This window comes from Mesocricetus auratus, unplaced genomic scaffold (assembly GCF_017639785.1).
Source record: "Mesocricetus auratus isolate SY011 unplaced genomic scaffold, BCM_Maur_2.0 Super-Scaffold_100023, whole genome shotgun sequence".
NCBI classification, from domain to species: Eukaryota; Metazoa; Chordata; class Mammalia; order Rodentia; family Cricetidae; genus Mesocricetus; species Mesocricetus auratus.
This window is the reverse complement of record NW_024429204.1, coordinates 7,092,636-7,119,130: the sequence shown is the minus strand read 5'-3', so window position 1 is coordinate 7,119,130 and position 26,495 is coordinate 7,092,636. Positions and strand designations below refer to the sequence as shown.

The 26,495-nt window shown below is 42.6% G+C and overlaps 1 protein-coding gene across 4 annotated transcripts in view; it reads right to left on the bottom strand.

Annotated features, from left to right (window-relative positions):
- The window catches only part of Oxr1 (oxidation resistance 1), a 319,071-nt gene that overhangs the window by 74,424 nt on the left and 218,152 nt on the right, over positions 1 to 26,495 (bottom strand). Inside the window, exon 1 of one of the 4 annotated variants that reach the window (XM_040730331.1) lies at positions 26,165 to 26,307. The exons of the other annotated variants lie outside the window; for them this stretch is intronic. Within the exon in view, the coding sequence (XP_040586265.1) occupies positions 26,165 to 26,183 (19 nt within the window). The 5' untranslated portion in view covers positions 26,184 to 26,307. Of the gene's footprint in view, positions 1 to 26,164; positions 26,308 to 26,495 lie in introns of those variants that run through there. 4 annotated transcript variants of the gene reach the window in all.

The window sequence follows — 26,495 nt, the reverse complement described above, 5'->3', positions numbered from 1 at the left end:
GATAGATTGGTTGACAGAATTTTAACTTTCGTGTAACACCAGTGCAAACGATGCCTATTTGGGACTTTATGGATGGAGAAGAGAGCGCATGATAGATAAAGCGGATGGTGTTAGGCACATCATTTCTGGACTGAACATACTTAGATGTTCTCTCTTCCCGACTTATCTTTTTGATTATCTTCTGTTGCTCTGTACCAAGAGCTGGAAGAAGGGAGAAGAAGCTGAAGCAAGGTAGGACTCTAAGTGAACCTAGATTCCAGATCTATCCTTGGAGAACCACCCCATCACTCTCAGGGACTGCAAATGGAGCAAACTGAGATTTCAATGCAGCATAAACTTCAAGCATATTTCATCCCGTACGTGCGTGCGTGCGTGCGTGCGTGCATGTGTGTGTGTGTGTGTGTGTGTGTTACATGGTCGAGTGCATGTTTCCAAAATATGTCACAGTTACTCCAAATGTATTACCCAGCGGTCTATGGCTGTTGGTATCCTCTACACAATTAATCTTAGCCTACACATTTATATAGTCCAGCACTCCAATGGGAATTAAACTTTGCCCTTCTCATAATCTGGAAACAATGGACAGCTTCCTCCAAAGAGACTCCCTGCGGCCCTGCCTGTCTGGTGTCTGTGTGTGAGTTCCCCGCTGGTAAGTTCCCTCCGAGTTCTGACAACCTCCCAGCAGGCCATGGCCTTGCTGACACTCACTGAATGGTTTTCTGCCACCGTTTGCTTATTGATTCGTACCTGCCAGGGTGTCATTTCCGCCTCTGTCACTTTGAAGTGCCAAGTTTAGCCAACACCTTGTCAAATCATACCCGTTTCTTCCCATTTCCCGCTCTAAATACCTTCTTTGGAGAGCTTGATCCGTGCTGGTGCTGACTCCTCTTTAGTTTTCGACATTCAAATTAGATTAAAATACCTCCTGTTCATTTCCTGTCTTTCTAGAGGACTACAGTGAGAGCAGAGATTCTTACTTCCTATTGAGAATATGATCTGGCACTCGGATACTGTTACTTGTTGACGGAATGAAAGAAAGGATTGTTTTTGTTCCTTACATTTTACCCAAGATTCTTTGTACAGCCGCCAAATCAGAAAGACTAATGCTAGCTTCCTTCTTCTCTTCATTACAAACACACCGATTGTTGTGTGGTACCTTTTGCGCCAAGGCACTGAGCCTCTGCTGAGTATGTTTGGAGTCCTGACAAGTTTTGAAAGTCCCCCGCGTTCAGGCCACACCCAGACCCGTGAAGCGGGGACTTGTCTGTTGTTGGATACAGACTATCCAGTGGGAGACTTCTCAGCTGACGGAAATGCACAGGCAATATTCAGAGTCACTGTAGGCTTCCTGCTATGTCTACTGTAGTTTTCCCATCTTGTTAGTAACACTGTACACTGGAGAAGAATAAATATCATGTCAATATCGTATAAGGAATCCCTGGACAGGGCAATGAAGATGCATTGCTTCCTGTGCGAGCCATGGCACTGGGGGTCCCGCTCATGTGTTGCTTCAAGTACGACTCACATTGTCTCTGGAGGAGGAGGCGTTAGGAGAGATTAAGCACTCTCTTAAGTACACGGCGTCCCTGGGGAACTTTTAGAACACGTGTCCAGGCTCACTTTATCCCGCATCTGGCCACGTTATCTAACACCCGTTACCCTTGCACTCGGTGTTTCCCACTTCACAGAGGAGACGGGGAGGGGAGCAGAATGATGGGAGTTTAAAACACGACTTTTTGTGCTTGCTCTTTCTGCCTCAAGTCTTTTTCCTGATAGCTTTGGGGCTCCCATCTCTGAAGCCCTCTCTCTCCCAGTTGAACTTCACTGCAATTAGCACGGAGGAATCTGGAACGGGTGTGTGTGTGTGTGTGTGTGTGTGTGTGTGTGTGTGTGTGATATGTGTCCACATGTTAAAGGGAGAATATGGCTGTGTGTGAAGTAAATGACTGTTAACAGAATGATGCCTCTTTAGCTAGTATCTACTCTTGAATGTGAGCATTACATGTAATACAATAGCATGTATATAATGGCTCTAAAGTTATATTGATGTCCATACAGATGCTTTCTTAAAACTCCTGAGCAAGTGGGAGCTCCCTGACTCCAACTCCAGACTGACAGCTGGGGAACCTGCATAAGACCAACCTAAGTAAGCCCTCTGAATGTGGGTGACAGTTAGGGGGCTTGGACAGTTTGTGGGGCCATTAGCAGTGGGACCATATTTATCTGTAGTGTGTGAACTGGGTCTTTGGAGCCCATTCCCTATGGAGGGATACCTTGCTCGACCTAGATACAAGGGGGAGGGACTTGGTCCTCCCTCGAATGATGTGACAGACTCTGAGGAGTGGATGGGGTTGGATTGGGGGGAAGGTGGAGGGGGGCAAGTGGAGAGGAGAGGGGGGGAACTGGGATTGGTATGCAAAATAAGATCATTTTAAAGATTTAAAAAACTAACAAATGAATGGCAATCTTACCAAAAGCAATCTACAGATTCAATGAAATCCCTATCAAAATCCCAGCACAATTCTTCATAGACCTTGAAAGGACAATTCTCAACTTTGTATGGAAATATAGAAGACCCAGGATAACAAAAACATCCCTGTACAATAAAGGAACATCACCATCCCTGACTTCAAGCTCTACTATAGAGCTATAGTCCTGAACACAGCTTGGTATTGGCACAAAAATAGACAGGTAGACCAATGAAATCGAATTGAAGACCCAGATATTAACCCAGACACCTCTAAACACCTGATCTTTAACAAAGAAGCTAAAATTATACACTGGAAAAAAGAAAGCATCTTCAACAAATGGTGCTGGCATAACTGGATGCTGACATGTAGAAGACTGCAGATAGATCTATATCTATCGCCATGCACAAAACTTAAGTCCAAATGGATCAAAGACCTCAACATAAATCCAGCCACACTCAACCTCTTAGAAGAGAAAGTGGGACGTACCCTTGAACAAATTGGTACATGAGACTGCTTCCTGAATGTAACACCAATAGCACAGATACTGAAATCCACAATAAATGGGACCTCCTGAAACTGAGAAACTTCTGTAAGGTAAAGGACACAGTCAACAAGAACTTTGAAATGAATTCTATCTCTGTGACTTTACAGAATGTGGATAGTCAATTGTCATGAATAAGGCTAGGTAAATTTAACTTTATGTTATGCATATATTTTAGTTTGATTTGGGATCTTGTAAAACTATGCTGGGTAGTCTTTCAAATATTATGTTTAAATGTGGTGTGTATTTGGTTAACATTTTAAAAACACATTTCTTTAAGAATTTGTATTTAAACATTTTCTCATGGCAGAATTTGAACTTCAAAGGATGAAATTTGTTTTAGCAGATGTAACTTTAATATATCCATTTTAAGATGCTTTGGAAATTTGATTTGCAAAGTAATAGATGATTGTGTCAGCAAATGTTATAGCTTGGATTTTTTTCTCAAAGTAAATATCGCTTCTATTCAGTCTGTGTGTGTGCACACACATGTGTGTGTATGTGTGTGTGAGTGTGTGTGTGTGATGTGTGTGAGTGTGTATGTGTGCTCTCAAGTGTGAGTGTGTATATGTGTGAGTGTATGTGTATGTGGGTGTGGGTGTTATTTTTAGACAGGGGATTACTTTGTTTTAAAGTTGTTACACTACTTTCTAAAAGAACTATGAGGTTTTTTTTTGTTTTTTGAATAAAATAAAAAGAACCCAATACACGTTACATGCAGAAAGAGGATGGTCAATGGGGAAGTTCAGAAGAGAATCAGCAAAAATAAAGTATGAGCTGCCAAGGTGAAAACTATTGTTATGCTTATTCTGAAAAATTAATAACAAATATAAAACAGCTCTATCCCAAGGCCTGGCCACCACCCTTTATGAAGGCCCCAGTGAATATTATCGTCTTAGCTGGGTGATTGTCTTAGCTAGCATGTGTGTTAATCAGCTTCCTGTTGCTGTGAAAAGAAAAAAAAAACATGAAAAACAATGGGAAGGTTTGTTTCAGCTCCAGTTTTGAGAATTGGGTTCAGGCTTGCTTAGATTGTTTGTGGACTGTGGGGAAGAAAGACTTCGTGGTACAGGTATGCGTGGGGTGAAGTTGCTCATTTCACGGTAGACGGGAGGAGAAAGACAGACAAAGGGAAGAGGAGGGAAGGAAGAGAGGAGGAGAGGGAGAAGAGGAGGACGAGGAGGAAGAAAGACAGGAGGTAGGGAAGTAAGACACATCCCAGTGACCAACTTCCTTCAAAGCCTCCTGCCTCCCAATAGACGACTCAGCCATAACTCAACTGAATCTGAGGGTAGCACTTTGGTGAAACCATTATTAGAACAGAGTAGAACTAGTCTATCAGCTGGCATCCACATATTTAACACCCGAGCTGTCCAAAGACACAGAGACTCGAACGATAACAGGAAAAGCAGAGTTACATGAAATAAATGGCTTCATATTTTTGTGCGCCATACCCAACAATAACATTAGTATGACTGCCATTTTCCCACAGTTTGATGTCGTCTACAACATTCATATCAGACTGAATGCAGAGGGCCTAGGGGTATTGGTATTGTATCAGACAAAGCACAGAGAGGAAGAGGGTAAACCCAGTGCCTTTACCTTGGTCCACTAGAAGCAAACTAAAGAAAGAGATCCACAACCACGACATTCCTGACTGTGGGGATGGCAGGAAGGTCTCTTTGTGCTCACTCCACAATGGCTGGCTGTGGACTGCCTTGCCAATGTCTCTTGCCCCTTTATGTGTCTGTCTTTGAGAATGGGAACCATTAATGCAAGTGACAGTGATATAATATGGCTCTATTACTTTCCAGCCTCGTGGACCACCAAGGAAGACTCTGAATGGTATCAACTCCCCGGATACAGCATCAGTCAAAGAGCGCACTAGACATCTCTGACTACTACCTTAAAATCCCATCCTGTTTAAAGAATCCGGAGCAATCACTTGTTCTGTAGTGACCAGTTCCCCATTTTAGCAGCCTTTACAGGCTAACATGTGCTTGCATGACCTTGCCACTCCTGTCCTGGTCACTAAGGTCAGATGCCCTCCTTGTGGCAAGGAACCAATCAGAAGTTAGCTGGCGGGGCTGTGCTTTACGGCTCTGGGTGTGCTTTACTGACAGTGCACAACAGTGACATATAGAGCATAGCAACCGCCTATGGGCCATAACAACCAGTTGACCAATCAACACAGGGCAGGTCACCCAAACCTGGAAGCACACCAATCCTGAGACTGTTTCATACCCCTCGACACTGCCCTTATGCTGCCCTTTAAGATCCCTGCCTTGTGGTTTCTCTGTTCGCCATGGTGGCGGGGTGAAGGGCCCGAGCTAATGGGGTTAGCTCGTTAAACCTCTACAATAAAAGACTCTTTGTTTTTGCATCAAAATGAGCCTCTTGGTGATTTTGGGGTTCAGAATTTGGGCACAACAGTTCAAGCCTAGACAAGTTGTCATTCTTCAAAACCCACCTTAAACCGTGCTGGGAATACAAAATATCACAATCGTACCCCAATTACCACCAGGTGAAACTCTCCTTACTGCAATTAACCAAAGGATGACCCTAGAGAAAAAGAAATGTTCTGAATAAGTACAGAGCCAGTTTTAAACTAACTGCCATGCCATTGTGAACTGGTAAATCATTCATGTTACCTGCAGCTTTTACATATACTGTCTGTCACATTTATTGAGACATAAGGTGTTTTTGACTAAGTTCCTTTAGCAGGCCATCCAAAGACCAAGCCAAAACGAAGTCACAGGAATTCCATAATAAATCCCAATTAAGCTGGGCAATGGTGGCTCATGCCTTTAATCCCAGCACTCAGGAGGCGGCAGAGGTAGGTGGATCTCTGTGAGTTCAAGTTCAAGACCAGCCTGGAGTACAAGAGATAGTTCCATGACAGCTTCTAAAGCCACAGAGAAACCCTGTCTTGAACTCCCCACCAAAAAAAAAAAAAAAACCCAACTAATTAAAAAAATCTTATATAATTAGGACAGGAGTTCCTAGCAAGAGTTGATAAAGCATATCACAACATCTGGGAAGAGACAGCAATCTGAGAATGCCTGGTAGACTATTAGAATTTGGGGATATGTCATTCATTTTAGCCAAATTATGTAGGGTATGTGGGCACTGGGCCGGACAACAGAAAGTGTTGGAAAGGGTTGGAGCTGAATTATGACTATCAGCCTGAGGTGCTTGGCCTATTGGATGTCAGCAGTAGGGAGTCTCTAAGTGTGTGGTATGTACTTGGGGATATAGTATAGTTGGTTAAATAAAAAAGCATTCGCACTTGAAACCCAAGCGTGCTGCCATGGGCCGTGGGATTTTTTGATTCTGTGGCAGCTAATTTATAACTCTCTTCTTTGGATAGCTAATAGCCATGCAAAATCATTCTTGCCTGTAGGCAAATGCATTCTCACCTACGCAAATTCTGTCCAATAGACACGGAAGTGACTTTTTTGCCAGCAGGAGGCAAATTCATCGCAATGATCTCCATCTACAGAGAGACCCATTTTATGGAGTGTTCTTTGTACTGCCCATTAAGAAGGCAAATCCAGTATGTGACATGTGTTCACTTTTATGCCTTGAGCCTGATCTTACCTAGAAGTCATTTAGATGTCCGCAAAAATGCTCACTTATATGTCACGACATCCATGAAAGATTTTTCTTTAACTGTAATGGCTTTTCAAGTAGAAGAAGAAATAAGATTGAAGAAATAACATTTATGACTTTATGTCTTTAAACTTTGAAGCCTTACATCATGGTCCCTCTCAAATCCACCAAAACATGTTAGGTCTCAAAACGCTTCGATGCTTTATAATGATCTTAACAATAGCAAAGATGTTGGCGATGTTAATTATTCTACTTACCATCCCCTATGTGAACATTAGAACTGAGTGCCACACAGCAGACACCTGAGGGGCAGAGGGATGTGTGGAGCATGCTTGTAGCGTGCCTAGGGAGTGAGCATTACTGGCTTGCAGGTTCTGCTTGTACTTAGGACTAAAGAACAAGAGAGGATATCAGGCGGAGGCTATTCAAGGGGTAGGAGAGAAGCTATGAACTAGAAATGCACGGGGAAAACATAGAAGACAGAGAAAAAACAAGTGTCTACAGAGTCGAAAGTCAGGCACATCTACGAAGCTCCTTCCTGCAACCGGAAGCCTGTGGTAGTGGGCGTGGCTATTTTGTAAGGGGCAGCTTTGAGCAGCAGCAGCTCTGCCTCAGAGTTGAAACCAATGTCCTCTCTACTAGCCTGCTCACTTTCCCATTTACTTCTTCTAATCTATATTTGTCCACATCAAAACTTGATAAACTTTAGCTTATCCCTTAAAGTCTGAACGAATACGCTACAACATAGTGTCATATAGAGGGGGGCTGCTTTGTATTAGAGGTCCCGGAAGCAAATCCATGCTGGTCTGCTGACCCGTTCTTGCCTGCTAAACCAGTCGGACATGAGTGGTTCACATGGAGGCCGTATGGTGTCCAACCCAGGGAATGCTGGATACCTTTATTTTCTCATGTTTGGGAAATGCTCTCAGTTTCTGTGGATCTATAAATGTACTACCATACACGCAGCCATATGATAAGCTTAAGAGGGTTTTTTTTTTAATAACGTGTATAATTCATTTGACCTCTCTTTTCCAGAAGGAAAAATAGGAGACACTTTGGAGTGGGGAAGCAGAGTGAGGGATTTAGGTGCTGTTGAAAGGCGTGTCTTTCTATATGACAAAATGTCTACCAGGTTAAAGGTCTCCAAGTGGTCACATACTTCGAAGGCCTTAAGTCTGCTTAAGTGCACGGACACTCAGCACGATGGGATGACTCTCCAGTACACGCTTGGTTTCCATGAGTAGGTAGCACAGCTGTCCATCAGTGAGCCACTAAAGCGAGGTGCCAGGAAAGCGTGTCACAAGAAAGGAGGCCGGCCAGACCACTGGCATCATCACATGTCTTATGTGTAAGGGATAGCTGTGGCATGGAATCCCAAAGCTAGGGTCCACACTCACCCAGTGTAACGCCACCGACTCTAAGTCCTTTCAACAGGATGATGGTCTAAAACCGCTCCAGACCAAGGGAATTGCCCTGTATTTCAAATACTTTGAAGAAAGATGTACGGGAGTAAATGACTAAGCCGCTTTTACTCCATCGGGATCCTCTTTTTACATCTGTTTACTGCTAAGGCGCAAAACTAATTTTTGTTGGTCTTTAACAAGTTTATGGAAAGTTCTAACATACCCAAAAGTAGCATAGCACCATAGCCAGTGACGGGCACGCCCATCAGTTTTTAAGGCTTTGGCACGTTTGCACAACTTCCCTATTTTCTTTGCTGCAAATTCCTGAGGGAAACTCCAGACATCTGTCTTAAGTATGTGTGTCTAAACATTAAAGATCTGGGCATTCGTTTGTAAAATGTTTTTATCATACTTAGTGAACTTTGTCCTGGTTCCATGGTAGAATTGAAAAACTAACCCTTGACCAAAATTCTCCATTGACTAAAGTGTATTTTTGTAGTCCATTCACTTAAGTAGCCCATATTACAACAGCTTAGGTCTCTAGTTATTGAGACTAGCATTTCCCAACTTTTTTGTTGTAAATTGATCAGTGAGTGTTCCTAAGAGTCAGTGGAGGCAGCTGGGAGGTGGCGGCTCAGGGCTTTAATCCCCACAGCACTTGGGAGACTGAGGCAGGCACATGTCTCAGAGTTCAAGGTCAGCCTGGGGCTACACGGCAAGTTCCAGGACAGCTAGAGCTGTTACACAGAGAAACCCTGACTCGAACACCCCTCCCTGTCCCCACCCTCCATCCCCCACCCCCACCCCATCCCCGGCCCTGGATTAAAAAGAAAAGATTCAGTGCAGGTTGGGAAAGGCCAGTTACTCTATACTAGTGACAAGCTTCCTGGTAGCCCTAAGCATCCTGGGATGAGGTATTTAACTCCAGCAAACTCCTCATTGGTCTGGTTCGTTGCATGCTGATGCCTTGCAATGGGTCAGTTATCCTGGGCTATGCCCCGTGTCCTGTTTCTGCATGTTTTCTCCCGGGTGGCATTTACAATGTGACTTTACTCTTCCTTCAAAACTGTTGTTCTTACAACAAGTGACAACGTGAAGCTGGAAATGACTGAGGTTCACTTGCTCCAGTATGAACATCTTACGGAACCGTGCGGTTCGGTGAGTTGACTCCTTCTGTGTGAGCACAACTCCTCTGCTCTTCTGGTGACTCGAGGGTTAAAAAGCAGGGTCTAGCTTCAGATCTCGATGATTCGATTCCTGTTGCCCTCCCTTCTTACAAATACCACCTTAAACTATGTATGCATATTTCCATAACTTTCTTCCTTCACTTGTGAATGGGTGATTGATCATCCTTGCTCTTGATGGTCACCATGAAGACATACACATGATAAATGTCCAATTAATGTATGTTGTTTCTGATTGTTGGTTCCTTAATCTCTTTCTTCCCAAAATTTCAGTTGCTACATTTCTTTGAAGATGAATGTTTCAACCCTTTATTTTAGGTTCCCATGTAGTTGGGTAGTACTCTTCCTGGCTTCCATGCAGCACATACCACAAAACTCAGAGAATCTTAAATTATAAATTATAGGCTTTTGGGATGTTTTACTTTTCACATCTAAATTCCTCTTTCACGTTATTTCAGGTTGTTTCTACGTTATGTCAACTTATCCAAGTTTTCAGTAGTTCATCATAAAATGTAAATAATAAATAGAATACAGAGAGTTTCAAAAATAACCAGAATAAGCTAGAAACATCATGGGAGCTTTCTGTTTAATATCATAAGTACTATGAATTACGTGGCTTTATAGGTGTCAGCAGAAATGCAGTTTGGATGGGAAGAAAAAGTTTAGGTTAGAGAGTAACCTTGAGATCACTGAATGCTGAACTTTCAAGTCTCAGAGTTTCCTTATATTTATGGAACAGGCCATGCAGTTTGGAGAGACACCCCCCACCCAAATAAAATCTTGTAATTTGAAGAAATCCAAAATGCTATGGAAGGAGGCTGAAGGTAGTACTAGACAACATAGTGCATTCTGAACTTTGTGGCTGACTTTATAAACATAGCAGATGGTTGATGTGGACAGATACGAAATCTGCATTTACAAGGTGAAGCCATGACTTGTAAACTCATCCTTTCCTTACAGTAAACTCCATCAGCACAGAATAGCTTCAGAGTCAGCCTCCGTGGCCCAGATGATCAGCCCAGAAACAAACTAGGCAATGAGTTCAACATTGTTCCACTCTTTCCTTTTAATTTCATCTTTTTCTTTTCAGATATTTCTTATAGATCTATGGATACATTTGTTCCGTATATTTACTTTCTTAGTATCATGATTTGGAGAGTAACATAAGAAGTCAAAGTTAACAGGGAACACTGTGACCAAAGGGAAACAGCAGAGGGAGACGTTGAAAGGCTTGAAGAGTTACTTAGACGCTCACATGGCAACAGAATAGAACAGCGTCACTCCGGTCATCAAAGGGCTGTAGGGTTTGACATTGTGCAGTCTGTGGATTATAGTATTTGCATATGCCGTGAGTAAAGAGTAACTTGGAGTTGGAGGCGGACTACAGCATTACAGTGACAACAGGAAACCAAATTTTAAGTGAAAACAGAACAGTATATATAGTGTTTCCCTTCTTTATCTGTCCATCACTCTAACCACCTACTGACCCTTCCGTCCATACATTGCATGGAGGCCAAAATCAAGATTCATACAGAATAAGCACCAGCCAACAAAGACAGCAGATCTAAATTTAGATAACAGAGTATTTTTTTGACAACTTGTTTTATTTTCAGACATTTGGATGCATTTAGTCTGAAATTATTGGTCAAACCCAAACATAGAAAGAACTAGATGGCGTATAATTACTCGGAAACAAAATACTTTAAAAATGTATTCTGATCTTAGGCCAAATTAGTCTTCCAAAATTCAGCCATTTAGGAAATCAGAAAGTATTTTAATAATTAGTTACTGAAGTAATATATGATATTGCAAAGATAACCCTGCATGACATGGAGAGTAGGGTCTGTTTGATTCTAACCTCAGAACTATTTTATCTCTCCAAACCCTTTTACTAAAATCTGAAGGGTGTGTCTAGTTGGATGGGTGTTGTAGCTCTTTTCCTTCTAAATTTTCTAAGAAGCCCATTTTTCTAGCCTGTGATTCAGTTTCAGGATTATATCAATACTATTTTATCAATGGATATCGATAATCTTCCTTTTTAGGATACAAACTAAAAATTTCCCAGAGACCCTGATTTTATTTTCATTTCCAAACTAAGTATTTATTTTTGACATTGCACACTAAGAAGGCTGTAGTAGTACACAGCACACCAAATAAACATCAACTCGGCAGTTTCCTCAGAAGACTGTCCTAGACCTTCACTTACAGAATATTTTTTTCAGTTACCAATTAAATGGCGGTATTAGCACTATATTTCCTGCATATGTTTGTGTTCAAAATCACTAAACATTTATACAGTCTTATCAGATACAATATTTCTTAGTAGACTGATTATGATCTTTAATGACCCAGTTCAGCACATTCCGGAAACACAGGAGCTCTTTAATACACACCGGTTTAATGAAGAAAACGACAAATACTAACAATGCAAGGAAGACACACTAAATGTTTTCTATAAGGGTCAAAACGAAGCCCGCGACTATGGGGTATTTTAACTCTCAGAATTCAATTACATCTACTTAAAAGTTCAAAACCACATATTCTGATACATTTTTGCTTAATACTGCTAATACATGAGAAACCCAACTCATGGGCAGTGTAAGGGAGGGTATTTCTGGAGGCTTCGGCTCGTTGCGCAGTTTGCAGATCCATTCCTGTGCACCTAGGGAAGGTGATTATCATCCTCACTTAAAGCTAGCAACGGTCACTACAAGGAAATGCAAACGGATGCTAATCTGCAGGGGGAAAAGGAACTGCTGTTAGTATTCTGCTGGTAAGGGCAGAAGTAGTTTGGTCACAATGGCGAGCAGCGTGGAGGTTCCTCAAAAATTAAAAATAGAGCTACCTTGTGATCCAACGGCTCCACTAAAAGGCATATACCCGCTCCCCTCCCAGAGAATCAAGAGCAGCTTGCTAAGGGAAACCTTCACACCCGTTGTTTACCACAGCACTGCTGCAAATAACAAGCCATGGCTCTCGCCTGGATGGACATCGCTGTGGGTGGATGAATGGACAATGCGGCATGCGACAGACTTTCATGCAGCCGCAAAGAAGAATTAAATTACATAAGGCGCAGGAAAATGGCCGGAACGGCAGATCACTGCGCTAAGCAGAAGGAGCCCCGCCCAGACACGCCTGACGTGTTTGCTCCCATGTGGAGTTTAGAAGAAGATGGCATGCAGGTCAGAGAAGGACTATCAGAGACGTGAAACAAGGAACCAAAGAGCGAGAGACGTGATAGTAACCGTGGGGGTGAATATGATCAAAGTGTGTTATATCAATATATAGAGATACCCGAATGGAACCTCATACGTTAAACAGTTAGTATGAATTCATTAAAGAGCTGTGCCGTTTTGCAAAACCGGAGGTTGCAATTGTATATTTGTAGCCTTGTAGTTACATGTTTACATTTATAAGAATAGACATGTTTTAAAAAAAGGCCGGGCGTTGGTGGCACTCGCTTTTCATCCCAGCGTTCAGGAGGCAGAGGAAGGCGGATCTTCTGTGAGCTCGAGACCAGCCTGGTCTATAGAGTGAGTTCCAGGACAGCCTCCAAAACAGTACAGAGAAACCCTGTCTCGAAAAACCAAAACAAAGAGAGAAAAGAATCAAAAGAATAGACATGTTCTATTTGTGCAGATGTGTAAATCAAGGAAAGAACGAAAATGCCAAAAAGTGTCGGTAGCTTCCAAACTATAGAAAACTCATTCAGCTCTTACACTGATAATCTTCAGACTCTATTCCACTCATCATTTCTCACCACATGTACCCCGGTCTATCCCATCCTTCTTCACTGAACCCGTATCAGACACATTTAACTCATCGTCGATGGTCTAGTTGTCTCCATTCCAAGTAACAGCTCCCTGCTTCCCTCCCACCCCAAGCAGCCCTGTGAGCTTCCTGGTGTCCAGCTCTGTATCCCACTGAGGCAGGGAGCAGCACAGCAGAGAGCAAGCTTTGATGCCTACGGGTAGGAGCTGCCTAGAATTAAGTAAGAGTCATAGAATTAGAAGCATGTTAAAAAGAAGGGATGTGTATAGGTAATTCTATGCACTTTATGATGGGTATTTCACAACGGGAGATCCGGCAAGAGAAAAGTTTTAGTTAATAATAAATATGCCTCCCTACACTTCCTTTTTTCTCATCGGCCATCAAGTCGCTTCCTCCTCTGCATTATCTAACGCTCTCTACATTCTGCTCTGGTGCGTATCTGTCTTGTGCTTATCAAGGATAAAAACAGACATGTCCCCAATTGCCCAATATCAAGACAACAGCGTAATACATCCCCAAACAGAATACTAGAGGAGCCAACTTGAGCAAGCCTTGGTTTAGACTCCTCTATGAGACTCACAGGCATAGAAGCTTCCGTGGGTCTCTGTTTTCTAAGATGGAAGTGGGAGATGGGAGGGTGGGGTTCGATGTCACAATGGGGAGGTTGCTTTAGTTCTACAACTCTATCAGTTATCCCATGCCCACTTGTCGTTAATCTTTGCAATAACCTTGGGGCCAAGGAGAGTAACGTGTCCCCAACATTGTAGATGGAGTAATGACGTCTAAGGAATTGGTGTCTCCAACGATCGTGAAGTTTATTTACCTCTTTGAAGCATCTGCCTTCCCCGTAGAGACAGGAGACAAGGGAACAGAATGAAACTTCTAGGGCTCATCTGTAAGTTCCTAGACAGATTCAGGAAGTTCTTTTAGGACTAAGACTACTATTTCTAGAAACACCATCCTGTTTTCCAGTCATATGGACTATGATTGTACTTCACACTGCAACTATCTTCAGAGTTATATCAGACGTAGCACTTAGTGAATGCCACCCAAGAATGCATGGGGGATTCTACTACTCAAGGGTTTTGTTCACTCTAAAAGGGTTTATTTAAAATGCTTGCATTCCTCCTCAGTGGAATTATGATAAATAGTGAATATTCTTGTGCCTTACAATTGATAAAAAACTTTTGACATATGTAAACTCTTTAAGGGATGATATAGATTATGAAAACATACCTGTGCTATTTGACATAACAGTATTTCAAAGTAACCAAAATTAAGAATGCCCTTCTGGGTTTTTTGAATGTTATTAAACATGAAAAATATAATATAGACACTGACAATAACTGCTTACTTTGTCAGTTGTACCACAAACCATTCAGGGAATGAGACAGCGGCTGGATTAGGGGATAGAAGACCACTGCTCCATGCTTGGAGCCTTTGCTGACTCACCGAGTTGTCTGGTGCTTATCAGCTGATGTCTCTCCTGTCTTAAGATGATAAAATCTAGGACTGTTTGTGCATCCCAGAATTTCTATGAGTGTTGGCATGATTGTAAAATGTTGAAGGAACAATAGATAAGCAGAGTAGATTTAAAAAAACTAGTATTGATAAAGAGTTAAAAGGTATAACTTATTTTTTTAAACAAGGTTTTCATTTTACTTCATTTTAAAGTGTTACTTCTCTTCCTCCACTCTCTGTCTCTTGGGGTAAAATAGTCCCTTCATTTGCTGGAAGGAAAAGAGGGATGACATCAGAAGGAAACGCTGACAGTTCCTCCACTCTCTGTCTCTTGGGGTAAAATATCCCTTCATTTGCTGGAAGGAAAAGAGGGATGATATCAGAAGGCAACGCTGACACTTCTTTGATAGCCCACTCGCTTTCTAAGCCTGGCTGTGCTCTTTCCAACCATCTAGCTGAGTGTTGGTTGACCTGGTACTGAAGCTCTGAGTGACGCAGAAGCAGGAGGTCATCACTAAGGCACTGCCACACACTTCAAGATGTAATTAAGCCGGCCCCACCCTGCAACTGTTCAGCACTTGCTGGGTGCTGTGCCTGGTGCTTGGCTCTGAGGATGCAGAGTCAGTGGGGATAAGCATCGGTACCCACAGATCAGCGATGATAAAGACGCAAACTCCTGATCACACTGCAGCATGGTGAAGGGGAAGATGGCAGAGATAGCAGATGAAGTCTGGGCATCTCCAGAGAGCCAATGAAGGGGTGGGTCACCTAACCTTGGGGGACAAGAGGAGGAAGAAAAAACTTTTCCCAAGCACCATAAATTTTATAGCACTGTGGTTTTGAAGATGAATATTTAATAGGTGGAATTGTACACAAGGCAGTGTGCCAGACAGCAGTGAGATCTGCAAACCCATCAACTCCAGAGTGGGAGAGATAAAATTACAACCCTGTTTCTATCTATAGGTGTGACCTTGGGGGAGTTGCCCAATCTTTCCTAATATGCTTTTTAAAATAATTTTATGTGTAAACTAGTTTATATAAAAAAACACCTGTATTGCATGGGATGTGGCACATTAGGGAAAGAATTCACAGAAGCAACCTGGACCAGGTCTTGGCACCAGGGAAAAGGTAAGTTCTAAAAAGATGATGGTGATGACGCTAATATGATTTATTCCTTATCCATTCTCTAACTGATCCCTTATAGCAATACAAGGGACGGACACTTTTTAACGGTAGCTCAGTGTGTGAAGAGAGTGGAGAGCATAAGAGATACGTAGGAAGACAGATCACCAAACATGATCTGTGGGAGAGCACGATAAAGAGTGTAGTCTACAGGAACCAGGACAGTGAGAGAGCTGTAAGGAATTTTAAAACAGAACAACCACTGAGCTATGCATACAATGGATCGGGGGATGGGGGGAAGGAAGGGGTTCCCTTAGAAGTACTATATGACGCCATTCTGTGTAAGAACAGGCCTGGGAGGATTTCTAAGTGGAATACTATACACCTCTTAAAAGTGTCTGGAGAATCCTCTGTCATGTAAATAGCCACCTTTCCCAATAATTGCCCTGTTAGGGAAAACACATTAGGACTTCTGGTGGTTCGAGTGAGAATGTCCCCCGTGGGCTCACATGTTTGAAATATTTGGTCCTTGGTCAGTGGGACCGTTTGGGGAGGACCAAGAGAATGACGGCCACAGGCTGCCATATGCTTGAATACGTGGTCCCTAGTTGTTTGGGAAGGATTAGGAGATATAGGCTTGTTGGAAGAGATGCCTCTGGGGGTGAGCTTTGAGGTATCAAAAGCCCAGACCATTCCCATTTAGCTTTCTCTGCCTCGTGCCTGTGGGTGAAGACGGAAGCCCTCAGCTAACTGCTCCGGTGGTATGTCTGCCTGTCACCCCATTCCCTCCCATGATGGTCATGAACTCTAATCCTCTTGAACTTTGAGCACCAAATCAAACATTTCCTTTTATACATTTCCTTGGTCACGGTGTCTAATCACAACAACAGAACAGTAGCTAAGACTGGACTCCAATCTCAAACGCTTAATTCTGTTAACCATAAACCCTAGCAGCAATGGTCCTTTCGAGTTGGCTTTTATTATGACTGACTGCCACGGAGGTCTGAATTGTCCCTTAGAAATCAAGAAGTAACCTAAGCTCCCCAGTGGAAACGGAAGAGCTCGGTGTCAGGAGGCTGCTTCTCGTCTGCAGGGAAGCAACGGAAAGAAGTGTTGGGGCAGCCTGCTAACATGATCACCTTTGCCATCTCTCCACACTGGTGATAACACCGTGGTCCAAGGAGAGTCAGTCAGATACCTGTTACAGCACAGGCTCTCATGCACCATGCAACACAGGCTTTTCTTATAGCATCAGCCTTGAGCAGCGTTCACAGTCCCTGGGGAGAGAATCAGGCCAAGATGTGGAGTCCGGGAAGGCGAAGAACACTGGAGAGTCTCACAGATGTTGAAGAAGCTCGAGTGTGTGGAAGGACTGCTTCCTTCTGCTAACGCAGCAGGGTGTATAGAGACTACACGGGGGAAAGGAAGTCGTCTTACAAAATGTCCACTCTTCTATCCTGAGCTGCTCCTCTCTCATATGCTTCTGGTCCAGTCTCACAGAGAAGGACATGATCTTTTTCTCTTAATTCAGGCTGTTTATGTGATATCTATGCACACTTAGTGCTGTACCTGTACGACTATGTACTGTGTGCTATGCATGTACAGCCGTATTTGTGACATACATGTAGATCCACTACAAATACACCAAAAGCGAGTTTTTTAAACCATGAAGCATTACATTTATTTAACATGTTAGAAAAATTGTGTCCCAGCCTGCAAGATTTCTCCCCATGTTTAAGACCTTATAACTGTAGTTTGAAAAAGAAATGGTTACAAGGACCTATAATGCTAAAATAGGCCAGTTTGACAGATTTTGTAAACAATGTGTCTCAGCAGAACTGTAGAAAAGAAATTAACATAGGATTCTCTCATGCTTATCTTAAGTGTAGTAAATGTATTACTCAAAACAAAATAAGAAAATGAGCCACTTTTAAAGACGCTCGTAACGAAGATTTCATTGGACAGGTAAAATAAGTCGTAAGAAAGCAAGCAAAGAAATAAGAGGCCACAGCAGAAGTATGTCAACATAGCAAACATATGGGAAGGACTGAGTTAGAAAAGCCACCAAGTTCCAGTCAAGGCTACGTTATACAGAGATTGATGAAACCAATAAGACCATTGGTTGCGCCTAACTTCTGGAAGTGAATTTGGAAAATATCTATTTTCTTTATCTACGAAAGGATTTTATTTTTTTATTTTTGGATAGCTGGAGATGGCTTAGGGGCGAGAGTGTTTATAAGAATGGGATGGGAGGCTGAGTTTGTGTCCTAGCACTCACTTCAAATGCTGGGTGTAGGCCATGTGTGCGGCTGTAACCCTAGTCTCATAAATACTGAGATCGGAGACAGGGCTTGCTGGCCGCCAGCTTAACTCCAAGCTGATAGAGCTTGGCTCAACAGAGTAGGGAGGAGAATGGTAGACCAGGAAGTCTGATATCCTCCTTGGGCCCCTAGGCATGCACCCCACCCCTACCATGGCACAAAGGGTTTTTAGTTAACAGGTTCAGACAGTCAGCAATATACTTCTTCATAGAGGCTTATTTCTAGCAATTACAATACAAAAGACGTACATGTGGCATGGCCATAGAGCTCTGATTGAGATTATTTTGTCTTTTATTCATTGTAGCAGTTCTTATTTTTTGAACAATGGCGAGACCTTCACTATTAAAGCCACACGCTCATTTCAAGTCTGGGTGAAAAGAAGGTTTCCACTTTTTACCAGTCTTCAACCCTGAGAGCTTTACAAGTGGGCTTTTGTTTATGTATGATCATCAAAAAAAATGAAATATTTGTAGTCTGGAGCACATCCCAAGGACTTCATGAAACTTTAAGTCCAACGAAAATAGATGTTTAGGGTGCTATCAATTATGCAGCACACAGCAAATCCAAGTAGTCTCCCATTATAAATAGCCATCTATCAGAACGCATCTAAAGGGCAGTTCGGTGCCGGTGGGCGTGGTGGAGAGTCAGGTCTGAGTGTCCTACCAGTCAGCACCCACTGTGCTGGGATTCTGCACTCCTCCGCTCGTCACACTGGCCTTCCTTCCTGTGGTGTTTGAGTGAAAATGGACCCATGGGTTCACTGCGAGGGACATCATTTGAAAGGAACGGGAGCTGTTGGAGTAGGTGTGGTCTTACGCAGGAGGTGTGTCACTGGGGGTGGACTTGGAGGCTTTAAAAGCTCAAGCCAGGCCCACTAGCTCACTCTTTTCTGCTATCATTTATGCCATGGTGGGGGTGGGGTGCATGCCTAGGGAACCCGAGGAGGATATCAGACTTCCTGGTCTATCACTCTCCACCCTACTCTGTTGAGCCAAGCTCTCTCTATCAGCCTGGGGTTCAGCTGGCAGCCAGCGAGCCCTATCTCCCATCTCAATACTTTTGGGACTAGAGTTACAGGCACACACATGGCCCACACCCAGCATTTGACGGGAGTGCCAGGATACAAACTCAGCCTCCCACCCCATTCCTGTCAACGCTCCTGCCCCTCTCTCAGCTGCCTCTCTAGCACCATGTCTGCCTACATACAGCTGCGTTCCCCACCAGGACCGTAGGGGACCAGACCTCTGAACTGTAAGCCGGCCCCAATTAAATGCTTTCTGTTATAAGCGTTGTCATGGCCAATGGTGTCTCTCCACTGCAGTAGAAGCCCGAACTAAGACACTTCTGCTTGTTGAGAAAAGCAAATTCACTCTTCACCCCAAGGCCTTTCTCAACACCAGCTTTGCTCTTCCGTGAGATCCTTTCCTGTTGCTCCTTTGGTCTCATGGGCTCCAGCTCTAATAATACCTTGTCAGAGATGCGCCATCATTATCCAAACTAATTACACCGCTCTCCACGTACCGCCTCAGGCAATCACATTACTGTATTATTTTCTCCTTAGCATTTCTTATCTAAACATTCTATTACCTCCTTACTTGCTTGTTGATATAAAGACTGCCACTAAGGGCTCTTGCCCTGAGATGCAGCTGTGTGCCACTAAGCTAGATTTGACTTTAGGCTTTGGGTGACAGTGGGGGACGTTCAGAGTGACTTGGAGTTGATGGGGAAAATGACCAACTGAAAAACCTGACTTTCCAAAGAAGTGAGTGACGCATTGCTGGGAAATGCTCACAGGATGACCTCTCACACTGTTGAGCGTTGACAGCTAAATGCTTGAGCAAAGTTGGCCCAGTGCTTTAGCAAAGATAAAAATGTAGAAAATAGGATTTATTGTTCTGGTTTACGAGTGCCCTGAAGTCTGAGTCCTGTGAAGAGGCTGAGCTCGTTTGGGAGACCCGATCTTCTACATGATACATTTGAGTAGGATGATATCCTATCACAGGTTAACTCCAGGGGTCCTCCCAGTCACTGATTTGTCTGTGACGCTGAACCAAAACTGTTGGACGACATTGCTGGCTGGTTGGGGGTCGCAGTCTCCCCATGGGCCAGCAGCTTATCTCAATAGCTTGGCAACATGGAGCTCCCTCCTTCCAGCAAAGCTTCCGACTCTCTACCTGCCCTTATCTGGAGACTGTTCCTGGGCCTGGAAGACTGACTTTGCCTAAAGGCTGTCTCTAAAACCAGATGCCTGATTCATCTTTAGCTTGACTCTTAGCACGGATCCCTGCTAAGAAGACTTGTGCTAGTGGTTCTGCTATAGGACCCTACCTACTGCCACACACTAAGCCTTGTGATAGGAGCGTGCCACTTAATGAAAATTAGGGTTTGCACCCAGGCTCCACAATTGTATATATTCCTTATACTCTAGGATAAAATTGAGCTGATTCACCGAAATCTGTCTCCCAGAGGGCTTTCTCCATTCATGCTCATGGCTGCCAAAGCTTTCTGTCACCCTGTCTGCCTCTTTTCCCTCTCGTCCTGGTAGCCAAGAGACCCAAAGGGAAAGATGACCTCCACCTAAAACACTTGAAACAGAATTTAAAAATCTCTCCTAATTGGTGCTAATCTGTGTGGCAGAGTTCTGAGTGAGGAAACGTGTGTCTCTGGCATTCTTCGCTTCTTTCAAGAATGACTTCTTCAGTGAGTCCTTTAATTCCCACCGACTGCCTCCCTCCCTAGATTCCAAGCTTGGTGTTATCAATTGTTACCATTTCCTCCTTGTTACAGGACAGAGCAGTAGCTGAATAAGTGTTTTCATGTATATCCCCAAGATGTTTTGTTTTTTTTAAAGCCATAGCGTACGTTATTTTATACTATGCCCCAAAAAAGTCTTATGCCTTATTCAAACATGAAGTTTTAGACATGATGGCGACAAATGTGCTTGGTGTGTGACTGTTAGTCAGACGACACTAGAGTTTTCCATCTAACTGCAGTGAAAGCATGTGGATAAACTCCTGGGGGCTGGGCGATGAACTCAGTGGTACAGCCTGTGACTTCTACCACCAGCGGAAAAATGTTTTCCCCTTTTCCTTGGTTGCTGGAGGCCCACCACCATGAACGACACAGTAACTGTCTGAACCGGGAAGTTGATGTCCAACCATCTGCTTCAAAGCAAACAAATGGTCAAGGACATCTTTTACCCTTGAAGCAATAGCACCGAAGACAGAAATTTGGGGGAAGCCAGCCAAAATATATAAAATATTCATCCTTGTGTTTGTATTCAGAATCTATTTTAGAGATAGCAAGACACAGTTTCTGTGTGACTTATGGTTCCTTGGATGACAAGGCATGGCCTGCAAGAGAAGCAGAAGACCTCAAGTAAATGAAAGCAAAAAAAAAAAAAAAATGTGAGGAGGGAATGAAGAAGATGCTTAAACAAGGTCTTGAAAGGTTTTTGACTGGCAGAAACAATCTAGGGGAAAAATATTTCCAAGTAGTGACTGTCAATACCCTGTTTGCATTTCCGTTTCTACTTAACTCACGCCTCAGCACAGCTCTTTCTGTTCTAACCCTTACAACTGTCCTGGACTCAGAAACAACAGGACCAGTAAACATTTACCTCTTTACAAAATACTCCATAGTGGCATATGCCTGCGATTCCATGACTTGGGAAGTGGAAGCAGAATGATCAGGTGTTCAAGGCCAGTCTCAACCAAGTGGAAGCAGAATGATCAGGTGTTCAAGGCCAGTCTCAACCACATAGCAAGCGAAAGGCGCTTCATAGGGCACGCACTTTAAAAACTCACCCTAACTGAAACAAAGCTCAAGCAGATGTCGTGTTTTGTGGTCACTATAGCAGAAAGAGTCATATTTACCAGTGCTTCTCTTACGTATGACTGGAGTACCATGTTTTAAAAACACATCGATAATATTATTTGTTTTGGTTATATTTTATGATTTTGAAACTATGGGATCCAGTATAATAAAAAGTAAATATTATACAATACATACACTATCACAAATATCCCAAACAGGTTATTTTGTTGTTGTTGTTGTTGTTTTTGGCTTTGTTTTAAGGACCTAAGAATTTGGTTTCTAGGCAGCTGTCCATACCTATGTTCTTTTCTGAGCTTCATTTTTCGGTAGACAATTTTAAGGTGTGTTATTATTTATATAACCAGAGAGAGAGAGAGAGAGAGAGAGAGAGAGAGAGAGACAGAGACAGAGAGAGAGAGAGAGAGAGAGAGAGAGAGAGAGAGAGAGAGAGAGAGAGAGAGAGAGAGAGAGAGAGAGAATGAAGCGTAATTGGGCAGGGGTCTATCCTTTAAAGGGGTCCTTTGCATCTGCGTGGTTCTCATGGAACTCTGGGCTGGCCAGAGTGCTGCCTGAGTGCATTCTGCCAGGTAACAGGGCAGGCCAGTGTAATGCCTGAACCTTTCAAGGTGAAATCTTAAAATTTCAGGAAACAGATGCGAAGTTTTGTGACCAAATTCATTTAGGCCATTTCATCTTGCATCATATCCCCTGCATGAATGCATAGATAGCATGACAGAGGAGGGACTTCTCATAACTATTATGGGTTGTGTATTTTACTCAGTTGGCATTATCTTATACCTACAACTCTTCCTGTTGGGGGGAAGTCTTTGTTAAAATGTGTGTTCACATTATTTAGTTTAACATCTTTGTGGATCACAGGGGACCAAAAAAATCGCCAGATAAATTGAATTTCTTGGACTGAGCAACACAAATAATCACACGAAGAGTGACAACTGTCACTTCCTCCCTTCAGTGTTTTCCCTTCAAAGTGAGGGATTAACTGAATTGCCACAAAAACATCCTAAAAGCCAGAGCAGCCAGGATGAGGCCTACATTAATTAATACACTACTGCTGGAATGAACACTTTGTTCTGGGAGTTTCGACGATGGAAAACCTGCTGTTAAAAGCACTTATGTTCTTTCTTAAATAGAAGGAACAAAGATAGGAAGGGAACTGGGGAATCTGTGTCTTTTATTTTAATCCTCTGGAGGTACTCTGGGCTGTGGTTTGCTAACGTAATAAAGGACAGACGCTCTCAGGGGCTGGCTATGCTCACCCCTGAGGTTCAGAACAGACAGATGTGCAGCAGTTCTGGGCAGATACACTGCAGAGTTCTCAACTTCATTTCAAATAGCTCACAGATCATATCGTTATTATCAATAATAATAATAATAATAAAGACTGAATGTGTCCTTATTATTGCTTAATTAATTGCACAATTTCTTCTTTCCTCATGCTAACTCTCTTTAACTTATGAACCTAGTAATAGTTTAATGTTGATCCTTAAAATTTATTAATCTTTAAAATTTATAATTTAACAGTACTTGGTGGTTTTAAGCACACACACACTCTCTCGCTCCCTCTTTCATACACATACATGTATATATATATATTTCATCTTCAATATTTCTATTTATCAATTATTTACTATTTATTTATAAAATGTATTTCATCTTCAATATTTCTATTTGCCAATTATTATTTATCAACTGGCTTGCATGTGCATATGGTAACTTTATAAGTACAAGTGCATGTCTGCATTTGGAGGTCCAAGGACAACTTTATTGAGTTGCTACTCTCTTTGAACTCAGGTGAGGAGACTTGTGTAGTGAGCATCTTATATCTGAGCCCTCCCACAGTCTCAAAACCAGTCAGATCTGTTTTCAGGTTTGTTTTGTTATGCTGAAGATCAAACTCAGGGCCTTGCTCATGTTAGGCAAATGAACCACATCCCTGGAAGTCATTTTTAGTTTCTTTCTTTCTCTCTTTCTTTCCTTCTTCCTTTCCTTCTTTCTTTCTTTCTAACAGTGATGAAGAAACAATACTGTTTCAGTTCTTAGACTCGAGTATGGAAATGAGCATTGCTTAATATGCATTAAGAAGCAGAATTCTAATGTCAGCCTTGGTCTTTAGTATCAAAGTCATGGCCCATTTCCATTTCATTACAGTTGAACACGGGCAATTAAATTATTAATAATATTTTCTGAATGTTTCCCAGGCTTCCCTTAAGACACCTGGACAAAGAGTACGTGGACTCACCATGCAAATACGCCAGGGAAGAAAAGAGCATTAAAGAGACACAAAGGGACTATGAGTAAGCCATGGGAGGAAAACCAGTGTGCTCACAAAATTTGAACATAAAGCCCACAGACTTTAGTGTATTTTACAAGTAAGAGACGGATGCACATACACATACTATACTGCTGTATTTATCAAACCAAAGATTCCACTGATTGTGCGATAAAACCCAAGAAGGAAAAATTTGTTTGTTTCTTTGTTTGCTTCCAAATGGGCAGTGGTAGGTCTCAGAGTACAATGTGTGTCATGTTTGATGCCCAGCCCTGGGATATAACATTTGATAGGAAAAAATAAGAATGCAAGCTTTAGGAGACGGATCCTAGACCTAAGGAAATACAGTGGTAGTGATTAGGGGGGAGCATAAAAACTCTCAGAATCGGTCATAACACAATTTTATCTGACAATCAATAAGCACTTATTAAGTGACCATAGAGAGCAACAGAGAATGAGCCGTGCAGATGAAGCAAGGAAGGTGCTTGAGTGCTGTGCACATGAAATATTTATCGCTACCCTTCAGCTTCGGAGAGTTGACAACTGGCGAGGAGAGCAGACTTACTTGTGCAAAAAGATGCCTGAGTGATGGGCGGAACAGGTTTAGCTCGTCCCAGGCAGGACCTTTGATGAGATTTACGTGTGGTCTGAATCCTGTTCATCTCAGCTCTTCCTATCCCAGAAAAATGTAAATTCTAGTTTCATATATGAAACCAGCGATACATTAGCTTTGAAGAGGAGTTTATTACTTTTTTTTAGGGGGTAGCATCCATCCATAGAGTCATATCTAAATTTCCCATTTTTGTGTATTTTTTAAAAAACTGACCATGATGTGATTGCCATTAAGGTCTGTACCAAGTGTAACTGATACGAATTGTGTAGTGCTTAGAAATTCAGCCTTGCTAGGAGTGTGATGATTAACCTCCCCAATGACTTAAAAGCTTAAAATTTGTGATTTAAATTATAGTTGTTTTGCCTCAAAAGCAATTGCCTGAATATTTTTCCTGAGGATTATCGTCGTTATTTGCGTGATGAGCTAGAAAAACAAAATTCAATTGTTTATTTGTAATTGGACACGTTCTGTTTTCTGCAGGGGGAGTCAAACAAATTGTCCCGTGATGCGAAATAATTGTATTTTTAATTATCCAAATGAAAATGGGACACTCGCAAGTTCATGATGCCCACCAGTTCGTTCCTGATCTGAGAGAACTAAGAGCTCTGACATCATTAAATCTATGACTATGTGGCAAGCTATCTCCTGTATCCTGATGTTGACACACAGTTGTTTGTGACTGAGGGAACGCGATCACTTCTTCGGAAAGGCACAGCTGTAAATAAATCATGATGTACAGCAATTTTGTTTTAAAAGTCAATAATGAACCCCATCCGCTGCATGCCGTTAACTATCAAGGGGGGGGGACTTACACATAGCCTTGCTTCTTTTTTTATAACTTTATTCCTGCCACTTGAAAGCACAGGCCGATCCATCAATGATGATGCTATTTTGGTTTGCTTGATCAAAAGTTTAAAAGCAGATAAGAGGGGGAAGATATAAAACTCTTAAACCTCCTATACTTTGAAGGTTACATGGAGTAAAGTCATTAAAAAAAAAAAAACAAACCACCAAAGGAAAAACTTAAGCCAATTCTTAAGCGGATGGCCAGGAGATGGTTAATGAAACAAATTGCAAGTCTCTGGGTTAATAGATGAGGGAATGCCTGGCTTGATCGCTGTCATTATCAGAATCTGCCTGGCTTTTAGTTAAGGAGATACAGACACTGTATGTAGTCTTTAACAACTTTTGCAAATGCCACTGAACACGAGACAGACCAACACCACGGCTTGAATCTGTTCTGTGGAGCACTTCCTTATAGAGTCACAATCACCACCAACTCCTAACAATAAATCACAAAGAAACCACACGCATAACGTCTTTTCTAAAAAATGCACATGCAGCATAGATGTAGTATTTTGAAAGCATTTCCTTTGTCCCAGCCTCCCCACAAAGCATTCCCTTTCTCTAGACAGTAGTCGCTATAGAATTTCTAATTGCATTATCAGGCTCAGCCAGCTCACCTAGGTTTTAAACATGTAACAAAAACTGAACCCCTTCGAATCTGCCTCACCCTCACGTAAGGTTCCCCAAGTGCCTTGGCAAGCATTTGCACATACCTTTACGTGTGCAGAACATTTCTGCAGTCCTCCCTGCAGTCCTCCCTGCGGGTCCCCCCTCAGCTGCCAATAAGCTGCGTTCAAGAAGCCAAGACTGCTTCCTCGGTAACACAACACTTCCTTTCTGGAGACTGGCCTCTTCTCTGGCCCAGCCCAGTCCCTGAGCTCTCGTGGCAGTGTGTAAAACTAGAGGCTTCTATTTCTGCACACAGGCAGCCTACTGTAACTGCCCTGTGACCGTGTACTTGCTCTCGGCTCACTGAACACTTTGGAAACAGTGCCAGCACATTCTGCATGACGTGTTGCTAAGTTGACCCTGCATAGTCGGCTG